This window comes from Rutidosis leptorrhynchoides, chromosome 6 (genome assembly GCF_046630445.1).
Source record: "Rutidosis leptorrhynchoides isolate AG116_Rl617_1_P2 chromosome 6, CSIRO_AGI_Rlap_v1, whole genome shotgun sequence".
In the NCBI taxonomy this organism is placed as follows: Eukaryota; Viridiplantae; Streptophyta; class Magnoliopsida; order Asterales; family Asteraceae; genus Rutidosis; species Rutidosis leptorrhynchoides.
In genome coordinates this window covers 251942132-251967500 of record NC_092338.1, presented here as the reverse complement: position 1 = coordinate 251967500, position 25369 = coordinate 251942132, and the positions used below count along the sequence as shown (strand labels likewise).

The 25369-nt window shown below is 39.4% G+C and overlaps 3 protein-coding genes across 8 annotated transcripts in view; 2 read left to right on the top strand and 1 right to left on the bottom strand.

Moving 5' to 3' along the window:
* The window catches only part of LOC139851974 (uncharacterized), a 14367-nt gene extending 1627 nt beyond the window's left edge, over positions 1–12740 (top strand). The window contains exons 4-6 of one of the 6 annotated variants that reach the window (XM_071841173.1): positions 30–2086; positions 2174–2356; positions 2543–4862. In XM_071841173.1, coding sequence (XP_071697274.1) covers positions 1393–2086; positions 2174–2356; positions 2543–3129 — 1464 coding nt within the window. In that variant the 5' untranslated portion in view covers positions 30–1392 and the 3' untranslated portion in view covers positions 3130–4862. Of the gene's footprint in view, positions 1–29; positions 2087–2173; positions 4863–6618; positions 6908–12590 lie in introns of those variants that run through there. The other 5 variants (XM_071841172.1, XM_071841174.1, XM_071841171.1 and 2 more) reach the window with 5 other exon arrangements.
* A 3769-nt stretch (positions 12741–16509) lies between these two features.
* LOC139851975 (uncharacterized) lies at positions 16510–18235 on the top strand. The gene is made up of 4 exons (XM_071841175.1): positions 16510–16866; positions 17102–17178; positions 17791–17874; positions 17950–18235. Exons 1-3 carry the CDS (start codon positions 16633–16635, stop codon positions 17801–17803), a joined length of 324 nt encoding a protein of 107 aa, XP_071697276.1. The 5' UTR covers positions 16510–16632; the 3' UTR covers positions 17804–17874; positions 17950–18235.
* A 125-nt stretch (positions 18236–18360) lies between these two features.
* LOC139851899 (polyadenylation and cleavage factor homolog 4) lies at positions 18361–25369 on the bottom strand. The gene is made up of 7 exons (XM_071841096.1): positions 24811–25369; positions 23621–23722; positions 23273–23527; positions 21550–22173; positions 20167–20859; positions 19005–19541; positions 18361–18919 (listed from the first exon to the last, which is right to left on the bottom strand). Exons 1-7 carry the CDS (start codon positions 25153–25155, stop codon positions 18890–18892), a joined length of 2586 nt encoding a protein of 861 aa, XP_071697197.1. The 5' UTR covers positions 25156–25369; the 3' UTR covers positions 18361–18889.

Sequence of the window (25369 nt, the reverse complement as noted above, 5' to 3'; positions counted from 1 at the left end):
CATTTTATTTTACACCTTGTGTCGTTCAGGTTATCTTCATATACGCCCTTTCACCGCCACTTAAGACAAAAAAATCGGGTTTGTGTGTGTCGATACTGGCAACTTCCTAAGCCTCTCTTCCCTGACTTCGAACCAGCCGAATTTCGGGTTTCTTAACTGGTATTTTTATTTACCATTATACTTTCTATCTCTTTGCCAGCTAATCAAACAAGGAAAAGTTAAGGTTTACTCCATGATTTCGAAGCAACCAAAATTTGGTTATCGTTGGCGGTTTTTTGAGGTGCGCAATGTGATCGATTAACTACAGCTTATAAAACAATACAAAAAGTTAGGTCTTCCAGCGTTTGTGGCTATTGGCTCTGCGATTGCAAGGAATCCTTGCTCTTAGTGGTTGCAAGGTGTTAACACCTATTTCCTTATGAGGTAAGGCTTAGTGTATTAACACAATACTAGAAGTGATCTAGCTAAGAGTGGGGAAGTGTTGCCGATTGATTTTTACCCTCGGGAAATAATCCCTGCAGACCCGGTTCACAAGTATAGAAACTTGTGGGGTGGCTTTATCAATCTTTTGTTCGTTGAGCGTATAGCTGTTAGCCGGATGACTTCTAGTGAGAGAAAATACTGTGAGAGAGAGAAAGGTGAAGTCTCTGCTCATAAGTTGTCAGAATGTATGAATGTGTAAAATGACGACCCAAGGGGTCTATTTATAGTGATAGATCCACCGGATTGTTTGGGGACACATGTCAGATGATGTTACGTTCTGTTATTCATGATCCGAAGTTTGCGCTGAATGTGGCGCTCTCCGGCCAGGGCTTAAGCGCTAGGCGGCCTTCAGGGCTTATGCATGACGGAAGCAGCCTGTACAACGGAGAACGCTTGACGGATAGTTTCACAAAACTATTATTCTCAGTGTTTCTGATGCTAATTTCATGCGATCATTGTGCCCTTATGCGTGTATACGATAGGATACACCATTAAGTCCCCCCAGTTTAATGACTTAAGCATTTGAAAAATGATTAAGTTGTTAAACTTTTGATAACGCATCCCAAACAAGCCGTCACATTGCCCATTTGCATCGGGAAAATGTTTCAAGCATTAATGACAGACGGATTTTTGCTGACATTGTGATGATTGTTTTTACATGGCTATAATACCCCACGCGCCTCTAGCTGTAAAAATGCATTTCTTTGTATTCGACTTTTAATCGTGTCCATACACGTGTGCGGTTGAAAATAAAACCCCAAAAATCACCACCGATCACAGCTTGTCACATCTTTTCCCTTTTTAACCACCAAAAAACCCTAATCGATCTTTCACTTTTACAGCGTTTTTCTACAGTCTTCATCTTTTACCATCAATACCTTCTTTACTTCCTGTTTTATTAAAACTTTAATGGCGACAACACATGACGTTGCAACTATTCATAGCAGAGTGAACGACAAATATTTGGCTCTGCTGTTGCGATACTTTCCTAGATTAGCTGGTTTTGATCCAATAATTCCTGCAACTAATGCTAGGGCCTGCTCACCCCCTCTGGGCAAGGTTGCTGTCTATGGTCATTCGTTCTTCAATTTTTGTTTGCGATTGCCGTTTACGCCATTCTTCTTAGAAGTCTGTAAGTTTTATGGAGTTGCTGTTGGTCAATTCGAACCAGCAGCTATTCGAAAAATCCTCATTTTTGAGATGTATTGCCATGCGAGTAATATAGTGCCATCTATTCGGATATTTTGCTCTTTGGTACGTATAGCCTCTTACGAAAAAGGTTGGTTTACTTTCAACAAAGTTAATGGATTTCTAAGACCTGCACTTGATCATCCTTCCTATGATTGGCATGCTTCTTTTATCTTTATAAATGAAGATTCAATTGATAACAAGTACTCATCTGTTCGAGTTTGGCGTCAATACATTCATCCCGTATCAGTTACATTTCCACGGTTAAATAACAAAGAGAATGCTTTGCTTAAAAAACTGAAATCTGAAAAAATCAACCATGTCAAGTATGGAGAACATATGTTATCATTGACATTCGTAAGCCAGGATTGGGATATTACACAAGGTTATGCCTGCGTTCTTGCTGGGAGAAAGAGTAAGTGCTTATTTTTGCTACATATGCTTTATAAGATGCTTCTTTTTGTTTATCCAACTAACCACTGTGACTTTTAAACTTTTGCAGAAATTACTCCGCTTACCGCCATGCGATCATCGTCTTATTCGCAACTTAATTTTACCACACAAAAAATTGTTGACGACACTCCCATTCCTGAAAAGGATGGTGCAAGGGAGGAGGAAGAAGAAGAGGAAGAAGAAGTGGACATAGGTATGAATCGAATTGCTTCTAGAGAACGTCGTGCCTCGGGTAATGAGAATGATAGCACTGAATTATGTAAAATACTAGACCAAAACCTGAATTTGTTTTCTTTTAGGCCCAGTACTGGTGGATTTTACAATCCAAACCCCTCTTTATACATTATGCCACCTTTGAGATCTTGTGAAAGGTATTGGAACTCTTTTATAAGTAACAATTTCCCTTTATCTCCAACAGCTACTGCATCACACCAAGGCACTACACTAGTGACTCTTCCGCCTTCTGCCAAGAGAAGAAGAACTGGTCAAAACGCTCTGCCATCCGCTCAACAAGAAGCCGACACTAGTTCTTCTCAAAAACAAATTATGCTTCCCAACCTTTATACAAATATACTTTCCTCCTTCCTAAAGGGACCACCACTTTCTTACGAGGATTTCATGAATTTTTTGAACGCCATGGTATGTCCTTCACTAGCCCAATTTTTCAGCAGCCTATCTGATGCAGATGCTAAGAAGGTTAAGGCACAAAGTATCATTCTTAACATTGCTTCTGGGTTAAATGACCTTCAACGCCTATCTGAGTTACAAAGCAATGAAATTACCACAAATAAGGAACTATCAGCTGAAAAAGAGAAAATAACCAAGCTGGAACAAGTAGCTACATCTTTAAAGAGGAATTATGATACGATGAAGAGGCATTATGAGAACTGTAACACGCAGAGGGCAGAATATAGTAAACAAGTGAAAGAACTATCTTTCAGAGAAAATCAACACTTAAGCAGGATTGAAGAATTAGTAAAGGAGAATAATGCTTTGAAAGAATAACTTAAAGCCAAAGAGGATAATGAAAGACGTATAATTGCTGGGATTCCTGCCCTTGTTAACCATATTTTTAACTGCCAAGCGTTATCTCACAGGATCCGTGAGTTCGTCCGCCTTGCTAAATCTGCTGAACGGTTAAGTTTTTCAATTTTATGAAGAGGAAACTACCACAACTTCCAAATCCAATGCCTGTAGCTATTACATCAAAGATCAATGAAAATGCTATGACAGAAGCTGATGCAGCCGGTGCACTGATAGAGAATATGAGGTTTTCTGATCTTGAAAGCCTTTGTAAAAAGCCGGATGTAACCATAGACGATGTATTGAATTACACCCCTCAAAATGAATGAAATATTATGTTTATATATGCTTTGTATATCTTCTAATATTGTTCTTGCTATAATTACTAGTAAAATGTCTGAAGCTTTCAACACATTCAGAGAGAAAAATGCATGTAATATTAATATGTTACTTTGCAACCATTATGCTTTCATACATTGGATTTGTATTTTCCATTATACGCTTTCCGTCATGAAACTCATGAGGAAAAGTTGTGAACTATTTTTGCCTTCAAATATCTTGCAGGATGCTATTGTCCGTTATCCGTTTTGCTTTGTAGCTTGTGTATATAAGTTTTGTGTCATGACATTTTTGTAGATTCGCTTTAATGCTTCGATGCTTTAGTGAGTTCTACATGTCTCACTATCGATACAACCATATTGAGTATGATTGCACTTCTACCACCGAAAGGTTATCTTTCTTTCTGCAGGTAGGGATGACACACAGCTATGTGACACCTGAGCTAAAAAATCCTTGGCCGGATAAAATTTATGAAAAATATTGCCATAAGAATAATTGCTGTTATTCATATTCATAAAGAAATTTTTACATTTATGACTATATCTCATGCATTTGACAGGTGATCAAGCTGCCCATGCATATAGTACTACGCATAAAATTTCTTTAAATTCATTGCATTCCAAGCTCTTTCATATTGCTCGTCGGATGGCGCAGCAAGCATGTATGATCCGTTCTGATTTACTTTTGTGACCTTATAAGGTCCTTTCCATTTTGGTGCTAACTTTCCAAATTTGATTTGCCTGCTTGCCTCATTATCCCGTAGCACCAGATCACCAACTGCAAATTGTGTATGCTTTACTTTTTTGTTGTAATATTTTGCCATTTTATGCTTGTGATCTTCTTGCCGGATGGCGGCCATCAATCGTCTTTCCTCCAACAAATTGAGATTGTCCCTTAATGCTTCAGAATTAGCTTCAATATCAAATGCCATAATGCGTTGTGTTGGGACACATATTTCGGCTGGTATTACTGCTTCTGTACCATATACCAGACTGAAGGGTGTTTCCCCCGTGCTCCGCTTTGGAGTTGTCCGGTGTGCCCATAGCACATTTGGCAGTTCGTCCACCCAACCAGTTTGACTTAATCCTAACCGTGCCTTAATGCCAGCAACAATTTCTTTGTTGGTAACCTCCATTTGTCCATTCGCTTGAGGATGAGCAACAGATGTAAAGTTTTGCTTTATTCCTAGCTCTTCTGTAAGACCCGAATATTTATTTTGTATACTTGTTTATAAAAGACATACGAGAACGGGCTTCGTTTAATATTTATATTTAGTTAAAAAGCAAAAGAACCTGAAACTGACTACTTGCGCGCCGCGCGGGTCTGGTGCGCGCCGCGCCGAATCGCGCTGACAGAATCCTTTGTTTTTAATTATTTTAAATGAAGGGTAATTTGGTAAATTCACTTGGGGCCGGATTTGTGAGCCATATCAGTTGGTTTAGATCTAACTTTGGATCATTTCACATCCATTCATCATCTTCATCCATTCTTAGAGAGAGAGAGAGAGAGAGGTCTAGAGAGAGATTTGAGGTTTTGGTGAAGAAGAAGCTCGAATCGTTCAAAGTCTCGGGTTTTAAAGTTGTTCCTTTCGTTCCTAGCTACGTTGTGGTGGTATTGGTAAGCTCAAACTCCGAATTTCATTTATTTGATTTGATATTCAAGTTAGGGTTTTGAGTTAAATTGTTGTGTAACCCTTTTAGATGATGAAATGGGTTTATGGTGACTAGTTATTCTTGTCACTTGGCGGGTTTTGGGTTGGATGACGATTTGGCCTTGATTAGGCTTTGGTTTGGAGTTTAATCACTAGGTATAGTGATTATTGAAGTATTGGAACCCATTTAGGGTATTATGGTTGACTAATTGTGACTTTGGGTCAAATTAGGGTTCGGTGGTAATTATGACCCAATTGGCGATTTAATGATGTTTATAAACTTAAAATGGATTAAGTTGAAGTATAGAACCGAGTTAAATGTGTTTAGGTGTCAAAACTTGTAAAGGATGAGATTTTGACCTTTATGGGTCAAAATTAGGGTTTAAGTGTCAAAATGGGTATGACACGTGTTTAACACTCGAGTTCGAGTTTAATTGACATATTGGGACCATTCTCACTTGTGTTAGTGATTATGGGTTAGTTTGGGCACGGTTTGTCCTTGGAAGTGCATTTGGGTCAAATTTGCACTAAGTGTCGAATTGGGTTGGTTTGTAAATCCAATCTAAGTGTGTTGTTGAATTTGTGATAATGGAATAGGTACTTTCCATTGACGAGTTGCAGATTACTTGGAAGCATTCTTCAAGACTTCAAGGTGAGTGATAATATCCTATGTGCATATGTATGTGTAGGATGGGTGCGGGTCGAGTGAAGTGATTCTCGGCTATAGAGCTCACTTCACATATAGATGGATTTGATAGACTTGCGTTTAGATCCAATTGGCACGGTTGTGCGTTTTGGTTGACTATCTTTGGCGAAGTACGCGTTTGCGTGTACATTATCACACGTGGTTGTGATGTGGTTGATTTAACCCCAATGGCGAAGGGTATAATATTGAGAAGTGAATCGCGTGTGTATTCGGATTCACGATGACGCGTGTGGTTTCGGTCATCTTATTGTATTGTGGAAATGAATCTCGTGTAGTTCGGATTCATGGTGACTCGTGTAGTTCGGTCATCTTATTGAGGTAGTAATCTCGTGTGGTTTCGGATTACTAAGGCTCGTGTAGTTCGGCCAACCTAGATGTTGTGAAGATAGTAATCTCGTGTGGTTTCGGATTACTAAGGCTCGTGTAGTTCGGCCAATCTTCATTGTGGTATTTGGTTCTCGGTATTGGGTTAAGGTGTTAACCTTGTTCGTTTATATTGTTATATATTAATGTATTGTTGTGTTGTAGCTAACCCTCCGGGTGTAGCTATTTGGCGTTGTTCACATCGTCGTTGGTGAACTTATATTGTTGTTGCATCTTTAGCTCGTTGCTTAGAGATCGTACGGTATGCTTAGTGTAGTACCTTGTATATGGATGCCTCGGTATGCGGTATTTGTTATTTTGTGGCGTGTCCATTTTATACATATATATGTATGTAGTATATTATCATTCACTAAGCGTTAGCTTACCCTCTCGTTGTTGACTCTTTTTATAGATTGCATGCGGATGGTGGCTCGGGTAAGCGCGAGGATTAGAGGACTTGCATAGTTTGAGTAGAAGGCTTGCTTTTGGATTTATTAGGATTGGGTAGCGTATCCCCAATCGCCATGCTCGGCTTTGTTTTGTATTAAAAGTCTTATGGTCGAAAATTGTATTTTGGTACTTAAGGGGTAATTTGGGTCAATGTGGGCCCCGCTTCGTAAACATAATTTTATTAATAGAACGTGCTAGTTTTTATATATGGAACATGGGGTTAAAAGCGTTACGCCTAAATATGTCGGGAACTAGTCAAACATTTTCGCATTTAAAGACTTTCCGGACAGTCAGGTTTGGCGCGCCGCGCGGCCTATATGGCGCGCCGCGCCAGGTGGCAGTTCAGCAAATTTTTTTTTTTTGTTTGTAATTTTACACGGTTTAATCGCAGGTTGGTTTGGGTTGTTACAAGTGGTATCAGAGCATGGTCTAAGGGATTTAGGTGACTTGAGATAGGTGCCTAGACTTAGACTTGTGTGTGCTTAAATTGTTGCGGGATTTGTAGGATTACGGGTCGGAATGAGTTTGGTTAGTGCCTTCGCTATAGGTTTACTAACGTTTATATTAGTAATGCGGATATTATTAATATGTTGTCGTGTTGTGATAATAATTCTCGCGTGTGTTTGTACCGCGTGGAATTTTGGTTGTGTTTGTGTATATCATCGAGCGAGACGGTCGTTGTACTAACGAGTCGATGCGGCATGTGTGCGTAATAAGAACTTGCAAACCTTATTACGGGTGCAAATCGTGTCTAACAAGTGATGTACGATGAGTGTTTAGCAAGATGGGGCTGTGTCGTGCGTACGGTTTTACACGTTCGTGGACTAATCGTTTTGCATTCTTTAGAATGACGACGCGAATCGAGACCGAGGCGAATGACGCGGAGTTTAACACTAGGGTTGCGGCCGCCGTTGCGGAGCAAATGGGTGCGTTAGAAGAAAGAATGGAAAGGAGGTATTCCGAACTTCAAAGTAGTGGTGAAATGGAGCGTTATCTTAAGAGCTTCACGAGGACTAAACCCCCGATGTATGACGGAAAGCCGGATCCTTTGGTAAGCACAACTTGGATTTCGGACGTCGAAGGGTGTTTCCGTACTATTGATTGCCCTCCCGAGAGAAAGACGAGACTCACTACGAGTTTGTTGCGGGGTAGGGCAAGGGATTGGTTGGATGGTAAGATTGATCTTGTCGGTGGCGAGACGTTTATGGCTTTATCGTGGGACGACTTTAAGGAGGAATTCTTCGAGGAGTTCCGGACTTCGGCCGATTTGTGGGAATTGCGTAATGAGTTGCGAAATTTGCGACAAGGATCTATGGATTTGAGTACTCTCAAGACGACCTTTATGGCGAAGGCTCGTTTTTGTCCGGAGTATTTGGGGAATGATCGTTTGTTGATGGGGGATTTCTATCGGACCTTGAATGATGACTTGAAAAGTAAAATTAGTCGGGGTCAAGCGAAATCGTTTTCGGAATTATTCGATTTGGCTAGAGGTTTCGAGTCGTATTCACGATCGAAAAAGGGTGAACCTTCAAGTGAGCGAAGGGTCGTTTCTTATGGTGCTCCGAGTAAGAGGGCTAAGGGTCCGAGTGTGAGCACGGGTGGTACGCGAACGGGTATGTCGGATTCTAGTGCGGTTAGATGTTACAATTGTGGCGTGAGGGGTCACAAGTCTTGGGAATGTTCGGTACCAAAGGGTGATGGTATGGTGTGCTTCAATTGCCAAAAAGAAGGACATCGTAAGTCGGAATGTCCCAAGTTAGCGGGGATGGGTGCGACCAGGAGACGTTAAGGTACGTTTAATTTTGATAAATATGTCTTCTGATTATTTATTAAATGCCGTTTGAGTTTGAGTTGCGTGCCTTTGTTGTGCATGTTATGCTATGGGTGACGTTCCTAATGGAAGTACCCTATGTTGATGATTGATTGACGGGCGAAGGGCGTAAGACTTGGTGCAACCAAGCATTCCTTAGTATTTGGGAAACGTTTCTACCAAGCCACGGAAATGGTTTTGGTGTTTGGTTGTTAAGCGCGTGTTCGCTTTTATGTTGAAGTGACGAATCATGAGGTTCGTCGGTTGGTTGGAACCCTTGAGATCGAGTGTTTTAAATCTCGATGTGTGTTGGTAATGGATTCTTTATGACGCGACATTAGGTGCCTCTTTTATACCTACTAGCGTGGTGTTCGACTCCGATTGTGTTGCGGTACACTTTTCGTACAAAGTGTTTAAGGGTTGGTTAAAATCCTTCGTGTGCTCAAGGTTGGAGCAAGATGTGGTAATGGGTCGTGTGAGCCCAGTTGTTGGTAAAGTCTACATGTGGTAGCATTGTGCGGTTGTACGAGTTGTGGATATGGAACGTGGTTCTAAGTGGGGGAGTTACACTCCCGCACGAGGAAGTTTTAGTGTGAGATTTCGGATGATGCTATTGGTAGATCCGAAAAATATTGTCGAGACCTGGTTGGGTCGATTTGTGGTAGAGTATAATTTCGGATAAATTGTACTTATGGTTTGGATTTGAATCATCACTGAGGTGGTAACGTGGTAAATCTCGTAGAGAGATAATGGACGTGTTTGGCGAGCAAGGTGAAATCCTCCGGTTAAGGGAGGTGTGTGTCGGGTTCTCTTGTGGAGAATTATTGTTTGGTACCTATGTTTGGTATAGGTGGTTCTTGCTCGATTATGGTATGGTTGTTTGATGAAGCACGATCTTTAGGGTCCGCTGACTTCATCATGGGAATACGTGATTGGTGGAGCATGACCTTCGGGGTCCGCTGACTTCATCATGAGCGTGATGTTATATCGGTGAAGCATGATCTTCGGGTCCGCTGACTTCATCCGGTGTTGTCATTGGTGGAGCATGACCTTCGGGGTCCGCTGACTTCATCAAGAGAGTAGTGTTATGTCGTTATGGTGTAACACTATCGGGAAATGCGAGTACCATTCCTGTGTTGAGATTGTGGATCGCGTGTGTTTTCGGATTCACGATGACGCGTGTAGTTCGGTCATCTTATTGGAATGAATCTCGTGTAGTTCGGATTCATGGTGACTCGTGTAGTTCGGTCATCTTATTGAGGTAGTAATCTCGTGTGGTTTCGGATTACTAAGGCTCGTGTAGTTCGGCCAACCTCGATGTTGTGGAAGTGAATCTCGTGTAGTTCGGATTCACAAATGACTCGTGTGGTTTCGGTCATTGTATTGAGGAGTGAGTCTCGTGTAGTTCGGATTCACAATTGACTCGTGTAGTTCGGTCATTCCTCCGGGATAGTGACTCTCGTGTAGTTCGGATTCACTATGGCGCGTGTAGTTCGGCCATTCCCGATTGTGTTGTGGTGAAGGTAGTGAGTCGCGTGTAGTTCGGATTCACTAAGGCGCGTGTGTTTTTGGCCAGCCTTCGTGTTGTGTGATCTGTCGGTTGTTTTATACACCGATGGTGGGGTCGTGAGGACCATGTTGTGAGATTAGTGATGCGATAGCCGTGTTTCGCTCACGTGTTGTTACGGGTGTGACGATCGTCGATTTTGTACACCTTAGAATTAGCGTTGCCATAGTCGTTTTGGGCGCTTTTGGTTTTAGTCGTTGCTTATGATGTTAGGATAGTGGTGTATTGGTTGTATTGCGCACTACAAAGGATGTTTAGTGATTGGTGTAATCCGTAAGGGTTCGTTTGGTTCGGTCTTCATCGTTTCGGGTTGTTGACCTTAGGTCGATATTTGGTTATTTTTAGCATTGTACTTGGAAAGGGTACACTATAGGGTTGATATCTCGGTACGAGATCGGTTGAGTTTTCCTGATGAATGGGGGATTGAGCAGGTTTTAGTGCTCGGATTTTAGTTTCGATAAAATTGCGGATGACGATTTTAGTGTTAAAGGTGCTTCAATGAGAATAGTTGCCTAGGAAAGTCGGGTTGGAACTTATGTTTAGGACCGTAAGTGGGGCCCGTTTGGTTAAGTGACGAGGATCACGAGGACGTGATCGAGTTTAAGTGGGGGAGAGTTGTAAGACCCGAATATTTATTTTGTATACTTGTTTATAAAAGACATACGAGAACGGGCTTCGTTTAATATTTATATTTAGTTAAAAAGCAAAAGAACCTGAAACTGACTACTTGCGCGCCGCGCGGGTCTGGTGCGCCGCGCCGAATCGCGCTGACAGAATCCTTTGTTTTTAATTATTTTAAATGAAGGGTAATTTGGTAAATTCACTTGGGGCCGGATTTGTGAGCCATATCAGTTGGTTTAGATCTAACTTTGGATCATTTCACATCCATTCATCATCTTCATCCATTCTTAGAGAGAGAGAGAGAGAGAGAGAGAGGTCTAGAGAGAGATTTGAGGTTTTGGTGAAGAAGAAGCTCGAATCGTTCAAAGTCTCGGGTTTTAAAGTTGTTCCTTTCGTTCCTAGCTACGTTGTGGTGGTATTGGTAAGCTCAAACTCCGAATTTCATTTATTTGATTTGATATTCAAGTTAGGGTTTTGAGTTAAATTGTTGTGTAACCCTTTTAGGTGATGAAATGGGTTTATGGTGACTAGTTATTCTTGTCACTTGGCGGGTTTTGGGTTGGATGACGATTTGGCCTTGATTAGGCTTTGGTTTGGAGTTTAATCACTAGGTATAGTGATTATTGAAGTATTGGAACCCATTTAGGGTATTATGGTTGACTAATTGTGACTTTGGGTCAAATTAGGGTTCGGTGGTAATTATGACCCAATTGGCGATTTAATGATGTTTATAAACTTAAAATGGATTAAGTTGAAGTATAGAACCGAGTTAAATGTGTTTAGGTGTCAAAACTTGTAAAGGATGAGATTTTGACCTTTATGGGTCAAAATTAGGGTTTAAGTGTCAAAATGGGTATGACACGTGTTTAACACTCGAGTTCGAGTTTAATTGACATATTGGGACCATTCTCACTTGTGTTAGTGATTATGGGTTAGTTTGGGCACGGTTTGTCCTTGGAAGTGCATTTGGGTCAAATTTGCACTAAGTGTCGAATTGGGTTGGTTTGTAAATCCAATCTAAGTGTGTTGTTGAATTTGTGATAATGGAATAGGTACTTTCCATTGACGAGTTGCAGATTACTTGGAAGCATTTTTCAAGACTTCAAGGTGAGTGATAATATCCTATGTGCATATGTATGTGTAGGATGGGTGCGGGTCGGGTGAAGTGATTCTCGGCTATAGAGCTCACTTCACATATAGATGGATTTGATAGACTTGCGTTTAGATCCAATTGGCACGGTTGTGCGTTTTGGTTGACTATCTTTGGCGAAGTACGCGTTTGCGTGTACATTATCACACGTGGTTGTGATGTGGTTGATTTAACCCCAATGGCGAAGGGTATAATATTGAGAAGTGAATCGCGTGTGTATTCGGATTCACGATGACGCGTGTGGTTTCGGTCATCTTATTGTATTGTGGAAATGAATCTCGTGTAGTTTGGATTCATGGTGACTCGTGTAGTTCGGTCATCTTATTGAGGTAGTAATCTCGTGTGGTTTCGGATTACTAAGGCTCGTGTAGTTCGGCCAACCTCGATGTTGTGAAGATAGTAATCTCGTGTGGTTTCGGATTACTAAGGCTCGTGTAGTTCGGCCAATCTTCATTGTGGTATTTGGTTCTCGGTATTGGGTTAAGGTGTTAACCTTGTTCGTTTATATTGTTATATATTAATGTATTGTTGTGTTGTAGCTAACCCTCCGGGTGTAGCTATTTGGCGTTGTTCACATCGTCGTTGGTGAACTTATATTGTTGTTGCATCTTTAGCTCGTTGCTTAGAGATCGTACGGTATGCTTAGTGTAGTACCTTATATATGGATGCCTCGGTATGCGGTATTTGTTATTTTGTGGCGTGTCCATTTTATACATATATATGTATGTAGTATATTATCATTCACTAAGCGTTAGCTTACCCTCTCGTTGTTGACTCTTTTTATAGATTGCATGCGGATTGTGGCTCGGGTAAGCGCGAGGATTAGAGGACTTGCATAGTTTGAGTAGAAGGCTTGCTTTTGGATTTATTAGGATTGGGTAGCGTATCCCCAATCGCCATGCTCGACTTTGTTTTGTATTAAAAGTCTTATGGTCGAAAATTGTATTTTGGTACTTAAGGGGTAATTTGGGTCAATGTGGGCCCCGCTTCGTAAACATAATTTTATTAATAGAACGTGCTAGTTTTTATATATGGAACATGGGGTTAAAAGCGTTACGCCTAAATATGTCGGGAACTAGTCAAACATTTTCGCATTTAAAGACTTTCCGGACAGTCAGGTTTGGCGCGCCGCGCGGCCTATATGGCGCGCCGCGCCAGGTGGCAGTTCAGCAAATTTTTTTTTTGTTTGTTTGTAATTTTACACGGTTTAATCGCGGGTTGGTTTGGGTTGTTACATCTTCACACCAACTTCGAAATGGATTCTCTGCAAATTGTTTGTCATTGTCACTGACTATTTCATTTGGAACCCAATAACGGCACACTATATCATGGCACACAAACTTCTTGACATTTTCTCCTGTAATCTTTGCTAAAGCCTTTGCTTCAACCCACTTTGTGAAAAAAATCAATTGCTACCACCAAGAACTTAGCATTGTCAGTGCTTCTTTTGAATGGTCCCACAATATCTATCGCCCACTTGCAGAACGGCCAAGCGGATGACACTAGTATCAAGTCATATTTTGGGAGACGCTGAAATGTACCATGCCTCTGACAATTCTCACATGTTTTTATGATCTCTGCAACATCTCGATAAAGGGAAGGCCAAAAATATCCTTGCCGCATAATCCGTGATGCCACAGTACGGAAGCCGGAGTGTTGAGAACAAACTCCTTCATGCATTTCTCATCATTGGTTAAACATCTTAACAACGGACCATTGTAAGACTTTCGATAAAGAGCACCATTAACTACTTCATACATTGGTGCTGTTACTCTTATCCGTCTGGCGTCCGCCTTGTCAATGGGTAACCCTCCATCATGCAAATACCTCAAATATGGCGTCATCCAAGTTTCCTTAGTACCTTCAACTATCGCCATAATTGGTTTTTCATGTATTGATTTTTCCTTAAGTTCCTCAACTAACACTCGTTTGTGTAAATGATCAAAGGTTAAAGTAGCTAGTTTGCTTAAGACGTCAGCCTTCTTATTCTTATTTTGAGGGATTTGCACGACTTCAAGGTTATCAAATTTCTTTGAAATTGCCTCCACCAACTTTACGTATTGCCTCATTGATGTATCCCTTGCATCAAACGTTCCATTAACCTGCTGGGCCAAAATTTGAGAATCAACATATGCTCGTAAATTTGTTATGCCCATTTCCACTGCTATGCGTAAGCCGGAGAGTAATGCCTCGTACTCTGCTTCGTCGTTGGACGAATAAAAACAAAATTTCAATGCATAAGTATACTCTTCTCCGTCTGGACTTGTTAAAACCAGTCCTGCACCTGTCCCCTCTTCACTGGAGGCCCCATCAGTGTGTAATTCCCACACATGCTGTTGTGGTGCCATTTTATTGTCATATTCCACTTTTTCATTTGTTTCCAGGAGAAAATCTGCCAAAATTTTTCCTTTAACTGCATTTCGGGTAGCAAAATTGATTTCATATTCCCCCAACTCGATGGCCCATTTTGCTAGACGGCCAGATGATTCTGGACGCCGGAGTATTTGCTTCAACGGTTGATCTGTTAACACCAAGATAGGATGACCTTGAAAATACCTTCGTAAGCGTCGTGCAGTATGCACAAGGGCATAAACCATGCGATGAAGTGGTGGATAATTCGTTTCACTGTGCTGCAATACTTTGCTAACAAAATATATGGGCATTTGCACACCGTTCCGTTCTGCGATTAAGACAGAACTAATTGCTTCTTTTGAGACAGCTAAATACAAAATTAAGGTCTCCCCTTCTTTTGGTGCTGTTAATGTGGGTAACGTTTTCAACAACTGCTTGACCTCTTGGAATGCATTTTCGGCTTCCGCCGTCCATACAAATTTTTTTTTATTTAGAAAGCCTTTTAACACCTTCATGAATGGAAGAGACTTTTCAGCTGCTCTGGACAGAAATCTTGTTAATGCTGCTAAACATCCATGTAATCTTTGAACGTCTTTCTTGCTGACCGGCGATTTCATGTCTTCAATTGCTTGAATTTTCTTAGGATTAGCTTTAATACCCGTTCTGTAACTATATGACCTAAAAATTTTCCTTCTTCCACACCAAACGTACACTTCTTGGGATTTAATTTCATGTTGATTTTTCGCAAAGATGCAAAAGTCTCTTGTATATCTCGCAACATCTTTTCTTCAGTATGACTTTTTATAACAATATCGTCCACATACGCTGCCATATTTCGCCCAATTTGATCCTTAAAAGCCATATCAATAAGTCGTTGATATGTTGCTCCTGCATTTTTCAGTCCAAAAGGCATTTTCATGTAATAGAATATGCTTTCCGTCGTGTGAAAATCCGTTTTGTCTTCATCTTTTAAAGCCATAGGTATTTGATGATACCCCTTAGCTGCATCTAAGAAACATTTAAATCGATACCCTTCCAATGATTCAACCTTCCAATCGATTTCAGGTAAGGGATAATTATCCTTTGGGCATGCTTTATTGATATCTGTGAAATCCACACACATCCGTCATGAGTTGTCCGGCTTCCTAACCATGACTGGATTGGCCACCCATGTCTGATATTTTACCTCTCGCAAGATCCCAGTATCCACCAAACTTCGTACCTCATCACGGAGGAATTTGCTTCTTTCTGGCGCCATGCCTCGTTTCTTTTGACAAACAGGATGTATGTTAGGATTCACATTTAACCTATGTTCTGCCACTTCCCTTGGGACACCGGTAATATCAGACGATTGCCATGCAAAAACGTCTAAATTTGTTGCCAAAATGTTGTATAATTTTTCTTTACATGCCGTAGATAACGTATGCCCAATTATGATTTTTTGATCTAGAAACTGTAGATTTGGCGAGATTGATCCATCATCATGTATTATTGGCTTAATTATTGCTTTTGTTACTTGAGAACACTCAATTAACTTCTGCCGTTCTGCGTACAACGTTGCTATTCCGCCTGGCGTTGAAAACTTCATCATGTCATGCACAGTTGATGTTACAGCCCCAAACGTCATTAAAGCAGTTCTTCCCAAAATTATATTGTATTGTGAATTTGCTTTAACTACCAGGAACTCAATGTTGGCTGTGCGTCTTAGGGGTGGCTTGCCCAAGGCTACTTCAAGCAGAATACTTTCTTCAGACCAAGACGGTTCACTTGTAAAACTTGCTAACGGCACATATGTTTCCTTCATTTTTTCTTGCACATCTTTGGGAAGCTGTATGAAGCAATGTTCATACATAATGTCTGCTCCAGCTCCTGTGTCAGTATAAATGTTGCGTATTAAGCAATTAACAACTCGTGCTTCTATAACCACTGGACCATCGGATGAATTTGTGTTAAACATAGAAGGAAATGATATTAATTGCTCTTTTCAATCTTCTAACACTTCTGCCTTCCTCCGTTGTCCAGCTTTCCATGGATGTATCATGCCTATTTCTATGGGTACCAATTCATTACCCTCGCCTTCTTTGTCAGTGTTGGTGAGATGATTCATCTTAATAATGGATGGCGCCATTGTTAACACCTATTTCCTTATGAGGTAAGACTTAGGGTATTAACACAATACTAGAAGTGATCTAGCTAAGAGTGGGGAAGTGTTGCCGATTGATTTTTACCCTCGGGAAATAATCCCTGCAGACCCGGTTCACAAGTGTAGAAACTTGTGGGGTGGCTTTATCAATCTTTTGTCCGTTGAGCGTATAGCTGTTAGTCGGATGACTTCTAGTGAGAGAAAGTATTGTGAGAGAGAGAAAGGTGAAGTCTCTTCTCACAAGTTGTCAGAATGTCTGAATGTGTAAAATGACGACCCAATGGGTCTATTTATAGTGATAGATCCACCGGATTGTTTGGGGACACGTGTCGGATGATGTTACGTTCTGTTATTCGTGATCCGAAGTTTGCGCTGAATGTGGCGCTCTCCGGCCAGGGCTTAAGCGCTAGGCGGCTTTCAGGGCTTATGCATGACGGAAGCAGTCTGTACAGCGGAGAACGCTTGACGGATAGTTTCACAAAACTATTATTCTTAGTGTTTCTGATGCTAATTTCATGCGATCATTGTGCCCTTATGCGTGTATACGATAGGATACACCATTACAAGGTAAATCTTTTGTGTAGGTTGATTGATGAAATTTGTTTGCGTTTTTTTTTATCGTTTCCATAGTCTATTCTGATGTTGGGAGTTTCGTTGTCAGTTTCCTTTGATATGGAACCGCTATTCATTGGCAGCCTTGCGTTTTCAATATTGTGATTCGAGAAGTATATAATACTGAATTTGTAATGATGATTTTCTCACCGAAAGACTGAAACAGTGCCAAATGGTTATAATCCTGTAGATATTGTTGTTATTAACAAATCAAAGACAAAACCAACTAAGCAAAACGAAAGAAAGAGGAAAAATCGCTTATCACAGGTAAATTTTTAGATAACTATCGTAATGTTAATATTGTGTCAGTACATACGAAATGTGAACTCGGCTGCTATATTGTTCATATTCTTGGGTTATATGAAGACATGAATAAATGTGAGTTTATAACTTCTAAGTTTATAAAGCCTCTTCGTATGGCTACTTTTTTTTATTGAAATAAGTTTCTTATCTTATTTGTATTTATAATTGTGACTAATGATGGTGTAAAAACCGAATATTTAGTGATGTAATATATGGCCTCTTCTCTTATGTTGTGTGCATTGTTAATTGCATATGCTCATACATTATAAGCTTAGCGTTTTGTTAACCTACAAAATATTTTATCATCAAATCTTCATTTTCTACCATTTTCTTCTGTGTTTCCCTTTGTTGCTGTTACAAAAGGTACTACTTTTGTTTCCTTATAATATTTTTGCCATGGGGAATATATTTGTTGCAACTTTATATTTGTGGCTTTTGTTTTACCATTAAGATTACATATTTGGCTTGGCAACTACAGATTTCTAATGGCGATTATTATCTATTTTCATCTGTTAGAACAAGTTTTACTTTTGAAGTTGTAACTATTTGTAATCTTTGATGTTTTTTGATGTTTAGGTGTTTCACATAAATATCGAGACATTGGTGTTTTTTGTGGAGCATTCTTTTGGTACGAGGAATGTTCCAACTCTCACACAAGAGGTAGAAACTGTTTGAAATACATTGAATTATAGATGCAATTATGACCACATCTTATTAACCTCTCGATCTTTGCAGAATGGAACAACCAATAGTTGTAGGCGATCTTCATCCGAAAGAGAATTACATTATGATAGAAATGAAGGTGTATCGACGCCGGACCACTAAAGCATTTCCATTTCAAGCTACAGGGTCTTATTTCACACGATCAATCAATCAATATATTCCATTATAGCAAAATAGGATATTTACTGTATTTAAGTATTAAAATATTGAAGTAAAGTTGAGCAAAACAAATTCCAAGCAGAATACCACATGAACAAAAATAACTTGCTCAGCTTATGGTTACCAGTAAAACCATCACACAAACCAGTCGAGGGCATTTTCTTTTGTAAAATGACATCATTTGTATATGAGTTTTAGTTATTTTTGAAAAAAAAAAAAAAATAAAAAAAAAATAAAGAAGTCATATCCAACTTGGACCCAAAGAGTAAATCTTCTTATCACTGGAAATTCACCGACCAAAGTAACCTTACAACAATCAGATTAAGTCCAGATCATTCACTACATAAGAAAATGGGTGAAACAAAATACAAAAACAGATGAAGTAAAACACACAGTTCCGGCGGCAGGCTTCTTGCAAATGATCAAATGAAAAGAAACCTGTTGTATCTTCCCTGCAAGGAAAAGAAAGAAAAAAAGACACTCCACTCTGCATATATCTGAATCAAATGAATCAATGATGACCATAAATTCAGTATAATTCTATTAGATGCATCAAAATCATAGTATTTTAGGTAATATTAGATGCATGAACAGAAATATGATAGGATCGAAATTCTGCAAAGGGGGTATTTCAGTCAATTTGATGCATGAGAATGTGAAGGGTAATTAATTTTATGATACTACTATACATGTACAAGACTCTGCCACCGCATACATTTGAGCAGATGTGAGAACATGAAGACACTCATTTTCTAAGTTACAGATATGAACCTAAAAGCCTGAATCACCTTCCCTAACTATGCATCTGCTCTTCCATAACTACCTGAAAATTAACAAAAAAATTCAAAGATCGTCAACTAACATATCCAAGTTGAATAACTAAACAATAAAAGAAAAGAGTTGCATACCTGCCCATTCTGGCCATCAATGGTGGACTCGGATCTACATTTAGCATGAACAATCGGACCTAATTGAGATCTATCCATGCCTACAGTTGCTCCAAACGGGGCATTCATGTAAACCGCTCCCCTATACATCCATTCTTCTGTTTCATCACTATAAAAATCATCAAACGGTTCTCCACATAACGCACAAACGTTCTGATCCTCGTCAGCAGGAACAGCCAGATCATCATCATCTCTCGGTTCCACAACAGTCTCAGACGGGATGAAAAAACCGGGAGTTGGATCGGCACCTAATGCCTCTGCACTACTAAGCCACACGTTAACGTTAGCAAACCATTTTTGAGAGGGTTTTTGTTTACGGTTTCTTAGAACTCTATTCTTGGTCACATGCCAATCCATATGATTACTGTGTTCTTCTTGTAACTTAAAACGCTGACCACATGTCTTGCATTGTCTGGGTAAATCAGCGTATAAAGAAGTTATTGCAGACTCGTGTCGCGTCTTAAGAACATCGGGATCAAACTCAAGTCCAACAGAATCCTACACGTTAGATACATGACTCAGAACAATCTACATTCGTATAACTTATGAAACGAGACTATGAAAACTGCAACACGAAACTGGATTGCGAAACGTGAAACTGAATAGGTCGCGACCTAACCCGACCCAAAAACTTAAGATTAATAATAGGTCTCGACCCAACCCGTTCACCCCATATTAAAGCCAACCCGTTTTGACCCATGACTTGTTTCGACCCAAACACATTTGATCTTTGGGACCCGTTTGCCAGGTATGGGTATAAATTGTACATATAAATTTAAGATGAAAAATAGGTCTCGACCTAACTCGACCCAACCCGTTTCGACCCATATTAAAGCCAGCCTGTTTTGACCCATGACCTGTTTCAACACATTAAAGCCAACCGATTTTGACCCATAACTCGTTTCGCCCCATTATTAAAAGTGACCCGTTTTGACTTATGAACCGTTTCGACCCAGTATTAAAAGCGACCCATTTTGACTTATGACCCATTTCGACCCATTACTAAAAGCGACCTGTTTTGACTTATGACCCGTGTTGACCCAAACCCATATGATCTTTGAACCGACCCGTTTGCCAGGTATGGCTATAAATTGTGCATATAAATTCGGTATCTGATATGTACCTGTTCAGAAGCTGGTTTAGTCAGAGACAAGAGTCCTTGAGCCATAAGAGAAGTAAATAAACCAGAAAGTGCGCCACCACTTGGAGGTGCTGGGTCGGTTGATGGAGCGAGTTGAGGAACTGGATGTGGGCCCAGTGGTGGGCCCGCAGGAAAACGGGGTAAACCTACACCCTGTAAATGGAAAGGCACAGATGGTTGCATGCCAGGAACTGAAGGATATCCACGAATCATAGATGATCTTGTTGGGTTAAAACCAAGATTAGGTGGAACCATATTTGGTCGAACCCCTTGTGGCAGTGATAACTGTGATGGGATCCTGGTGTTCTGCCCCGGGATATGAGCACGAGTATCAAAATGATTCCGATGCAAATATGGTGCATTGTCGTTTGCTGCCAAATTGCTAGTATTCATCATGTCAAGTTGACTACTGACATGTTTCTGAAATGGATGAGAAGACATAACTTGAAGTGTTTGAGAGTTTTGAATGGGAGTTACTGGGGGTCGCCAGGCACCTTGTGATGATGAGGGTAAGTGGTGGTGTGGATTGGTAACTGAAAAGGTATCGATTAGAGGGGGCCTATGCCCTCGAGGATTGTAATGATGCTGAGTAGCCCAAGGCTGGTCATGAGAAGCTGGAATATCTGAAGGATCATTTTGCAATCCAGTCATCTTTCGCTTTAAACCACGATCAGACTGCACAAAAACATATATTAGTTTCTTTGACTGGTGAAAACTTCAAGCATGAGTCACTCAACCAGGTTTTACATGTTTAAGAAACTTTGAGAAACGAGTCTCGACCCATCCTGACCCGACCCGCTTGATCCATCAAAAAAATCTGACATGTTTCGACCAAAACCCGTTTGAGTCTCGACCCAACCCAACCCGTTTGCCAGGTATAATTCGTGGTTTAAAGCGTAAGTTCAATAAAACTAATATATGTTATCGACCTAAAAATGAAGACTTTTACAGCATAAACATTTATCATTCCATCACACAGCAATTAACGACATCAGTTTAGAAAATCGTCTTAAATAATTTAAACAAATTGGGTTGACCCGTTCCATGAAGGCAAGTAGAATCAAAAGAAAAGAAAACCCATATGAAACTTCTGTAATCAGATTTAAATCACCAAAGGTGACCAGTTTCGACCCGCACCAAATGGTCAGTGTGTGCACGGACAAACTCAACCAGTTGCTACATCAGTTCGTCAAAAAAGTAACCCAAACAGGTCACCGTGCACACTCCTAGCAAATGATACACATTTTGACGACACCCGTTTTGACACCTCACCTACCTGCCCCATTTTTCACCTCTAGTAAAAAGTATTCACATAAACAAATACACAAACAGGGCATAAAAAGATATACAAAACTAAACGCTAACCAATGAAACTGCATTGTTGGGGATAGCTGAAGGAATCAGCTCCTGATTAGACCAATCGCCTCTTCCATAATCAGACTTTATAGAAACAAACTGGTTATTTCGAAGGTGATACTGATTACCAATATTAGAACTACGACCACGGTCTGCTAAAGTTGGACTCATATCTTCCCACTCAAATTCTTCTTCTTCAGCATTCTGCCATGTGGGCCCCGCCTTACTGCCTAAACCATTTACATTTAAGTTTTTCCCATGTTGAGGCTTTTGGTTGATCATTTTATTCCTCTCATCTGTTCCATAAGCACTAATCAAAGCTCGTGGTCTTTGAATATCAAATACATTGGTTACGCCACGTGATCTTCGCCAGTCACGTAGATCATCGTCGCCACCTGTCATGCCACCTGTCACAGCACCAGGTCGATAACCATAACCATTATGAGACGGTGATGGTGATGGCTGCTCGATCTTTCTAGGGGAATCTACCATAGGATAGTCTTCAAGTGAAGGTGACAGAGGCCGTGCATGGCCAACACCGAAAGGACTACGGCCCACGTGATTAACCGATTCATATTCATCAGACTGTTCAAGAATCTTTGGAGTCAAAATTGGTCTTGTACGTTGAATTTTCTGCAACGATTGTATGAGACAATTACTTGGAATAACAGAAGAAATGAAGATTTCACAGCTTAAAATAAAAAGTAGTTTTTTGAAAAGGTAAACTGAAATTTTGTTAAAATTTACAGTACAGATAACCAAGAAAAACAACCACATGCAACAACAACTGAGTAAATGAATAGCATTTGTAGTAAGTATACAGTACAGAGACTTGTAAATTATATCAGATTACAATCACATGCGTAAATATCCAAAAAAACATAGTATATTTTATCCAGAATACACAGCAATTGTGCTGCATAAGACTGAAATACCAATTGACAAACTCCTGGATTTAACAACTATTAACAGGATACTGATACTAACAAAACCAAAAAATAAATTACATAAATGCATCTCGTACAAACATTTAAAGCAATAAATAATGAACTATAAAACAGGAATTGTGAATGGGATCGTTACTATGGAATTGTGAAAGTTATGTTTCAAACTACACTAATATTGAATAACTCTCGCACTCTTTTCTCTCATTACAACGCAACCAACACGCTTTTGCCCTGGCCCCTCAACAAAAAGGTTGTGGGTTCAAGTCCCACTTGAGACAAAGGTGTATTAAAGGTGTTGTTGGTGTGAGAGTCTTTGAGACTTTGCCATTCAATACATAGATATGTAGATAAACAGATATAATTTTATGTAAAATACAAGTGCATTATATTATTTCATTTTCCAGACATAACCCAAAAGTCCAGCAAGCAGAGAAGTTCAGACTTCAGTAATGGCCACCGGTTTTAAAAGCATATAAAATAAATTATTAAGGATCGAATTCTTAAACCCCTCTACATTCAAATTAATTCAAGTAAAAATAATAACAAACTCTAAATGCATGCAACCAGCACCAAGTCATAATAAAAAAAAGAACGATGAAAACGTGAAGTGTATGTCTATAGAATGGACCATTCTTGGACATTCTTTTTATTAAAATTCCTTAATCCAATTAATAAAAGTACCAAAAAGACACTAAACAATACTTACATCATAGTTGTTCCCATAAGTAATCTAAAATATGAACTGCTGAAAAAAAAAAAGAGTGGTTTTACATCAAAAAGCTTACACTATCTGCAGTGGTGCTTTCAAGTTGACGTCGTGCCTCCAAGTACTTTGGATTGACATGTATGCCATGAGCGGGTCTTGGAGATTCAGAATCTCTTAAACTTGAAGGTTGATAACTTGAAGAAGGAGATAATTGTAGTTGAGTTTCAATCTTACGAAGAACAGAAGATGGAAATACTGTTGACCAGGTACCAAAAAGATGTCGCATGGATGGATGCATACTTGGATGGACTTGCCTATATGCTGCACAATAGACCTAAAAGAAGATTTTTATTATAAAAACAGAGATACATATGAAATGGTAATGTGTTTATAAAATATAAATGTATAGATAACGTAAGTCACTAACCTCAGGCAAGCGGGCTGAAAAGTGCCTAACGTAATCTCTACCAATATTTTTGACAATACTATCCAGAAGGTATAGAGAAGGAAGCTTATGTTCAACTGGAACCTACATGGCAAGGTAAACAAAATATAAGATCATATATATTTTTGTATGAAATATGGATGTCAATGCTATCAGTAGCAACCAAAGTGGTTCAAATATACTTATGCATATCATGTTACATGCGTTTTTATGTATATCGTGTTACATGTATCAAGATTCAAATAGTAACGACGAAGTTGTAACAAACAAAACACCAAAAAAATGTGAACTTGGCGTTTTCAAATGCCATTTAAGAAGGTACATACTACAGACCAGCCACCAAGGCCCCAAGCATGTAAATTAAAGTTAAAAATAAAGCAGTATGCCAACACAAAGTAACACCGAAACTTATAACACAATAATCATAATATGCAAGAATCAAGATTACTACAACTTAAACACTTCTCAACAATAATTCATGATGTTTAATTACTGGGAATCAAACCAGTCCTCAATACAGTAATATAAAGCTTTTATAAAACAGAATAACAAGATTTTTAACGTATTATGGCTTAGTTCAAAAACAGGACATCTCCACCAGCTAAAGAAGTTTTGTTTTTTTCTCTAAAATAAGCTCATATGAAGCATTATCCAAACACTACACAAGTCCTTTAGTTAAGAAACGTAATAAGCTATACGCATTCCAAAACATCCTCTATAAAGTTAGGGAAAATGCTAACGACAGCCCTAAGGGTTGTTGTTAACATGCATTAAGTATTTGTACATGGCGGTTATTAGTCATTTTCATAAAGACGGTTATCAAAATTTACAATATTTTAAAGCGTGTTAACGACAGCCCTAAAGGTTGTCGTTAGCATTTTCCTAAAGTTAATACAAACATCAAATTTCTATTTCATTCTCTTGTGCAACGGATTCTTCAATATAAATCAAGCCGATTGGAACTAACAGAAGTCCAAACACTACAGAAGTCCTTAGTTGAGAAACGTAATAAGCTATACGCACTCACCAAAACATCCTCTATCCTCTATAGAGTTCAAGCAAACATCAAATTTCAATTTCATTCTCTTGTACAGCCTAATTTTTCAACATAAATCAAGCTCATTGAAACTAACACTCAATTAAAGCAAATTCAATAAATAAAAAAAATATACCTCAATAATTCTGGCACAAATTGCATCAGCAATGCCTTCACCGTGTTCTCTCTGTTCACCAGCAATAATAGTGAGATCGGTAATAATCGGTTTCGAATTAATAATTAGTTCCGATAAAACAACTTCATATAACTCCACAATTTCTTCAGTACTCAGAACCGGTAATTCATTATCATCGGTAGAAACCCTAATTTCATCTTCTCGTTCCTTTAACAGAACCTTGAACCGATCGAGAATCGGTGTTAACGATTTCTGATTACTGTTATTCGATAACGCTACGACGGAATCATTTGGTGCTGTCCTGTATCCGTTACTTCTATTAGTTAAAAGACTCGTACCTTCCATTGGAATTAGGTCTCTGTCTTTGTGTTTTTGATAATTAATTTAATGTAATTTGAAGGATGTGTTGAATTAGGGTTAGGGTTTTGACGAAGGTTTGAAAGATGAAATTCTTGGCTTAAAGCATTGTGTTTGCGTTTTGAGTGTGTTTTGAGAAAGGGGAAATAATAATCGAGGTTGCGGAGGGAAGGAAGAGGATGTACACAACTTGAAAAGTAAA

What these genes read in the sequence shown, in the direction of transcription:
- LOC139851975 (XM_071841175.1), top strand. Translation starts at nt 16,633, where the DNA reads ATGATGTTACGTTCTGTTATTCGTGATCCGAAGTTTGCGCTGAATGTG. An exon ending in ATAGGATACACCATTACAAG is followed by an intron (nt 16,867 to 17,101) that starts GTAAATCTTTTG and finishes ATAATCCTGTAG; the next exon opens with ATATTGTTGTTATTAACAAA.
- LOC139851899 (XM_071841096.1), bottom strand. Translation starts at nt 25,155, where the DNA reads ATGGAAGGTACGAGTCTTTTAACTAATAGAAGTAACGGATACAGGACA. An exon ending in TTTCAGCCCGCTTGCCTGAG is followed by an intron (nt 23,528 to 23,620) that starts GTTAGTGACTTA and finishes ATCTTCTTTTAG; the next exon opens with GTCTATTGTGCAGCATATAG. An exon ending in TTGATGGCCAGAATGGGCAG is followed by an intron (nt 18,920 to 19,004) that starts GTATGCAACTCT and finishes GTTAATTTTCAG; the next exon opens with GTAGTTATGGAAGAGCAGAT.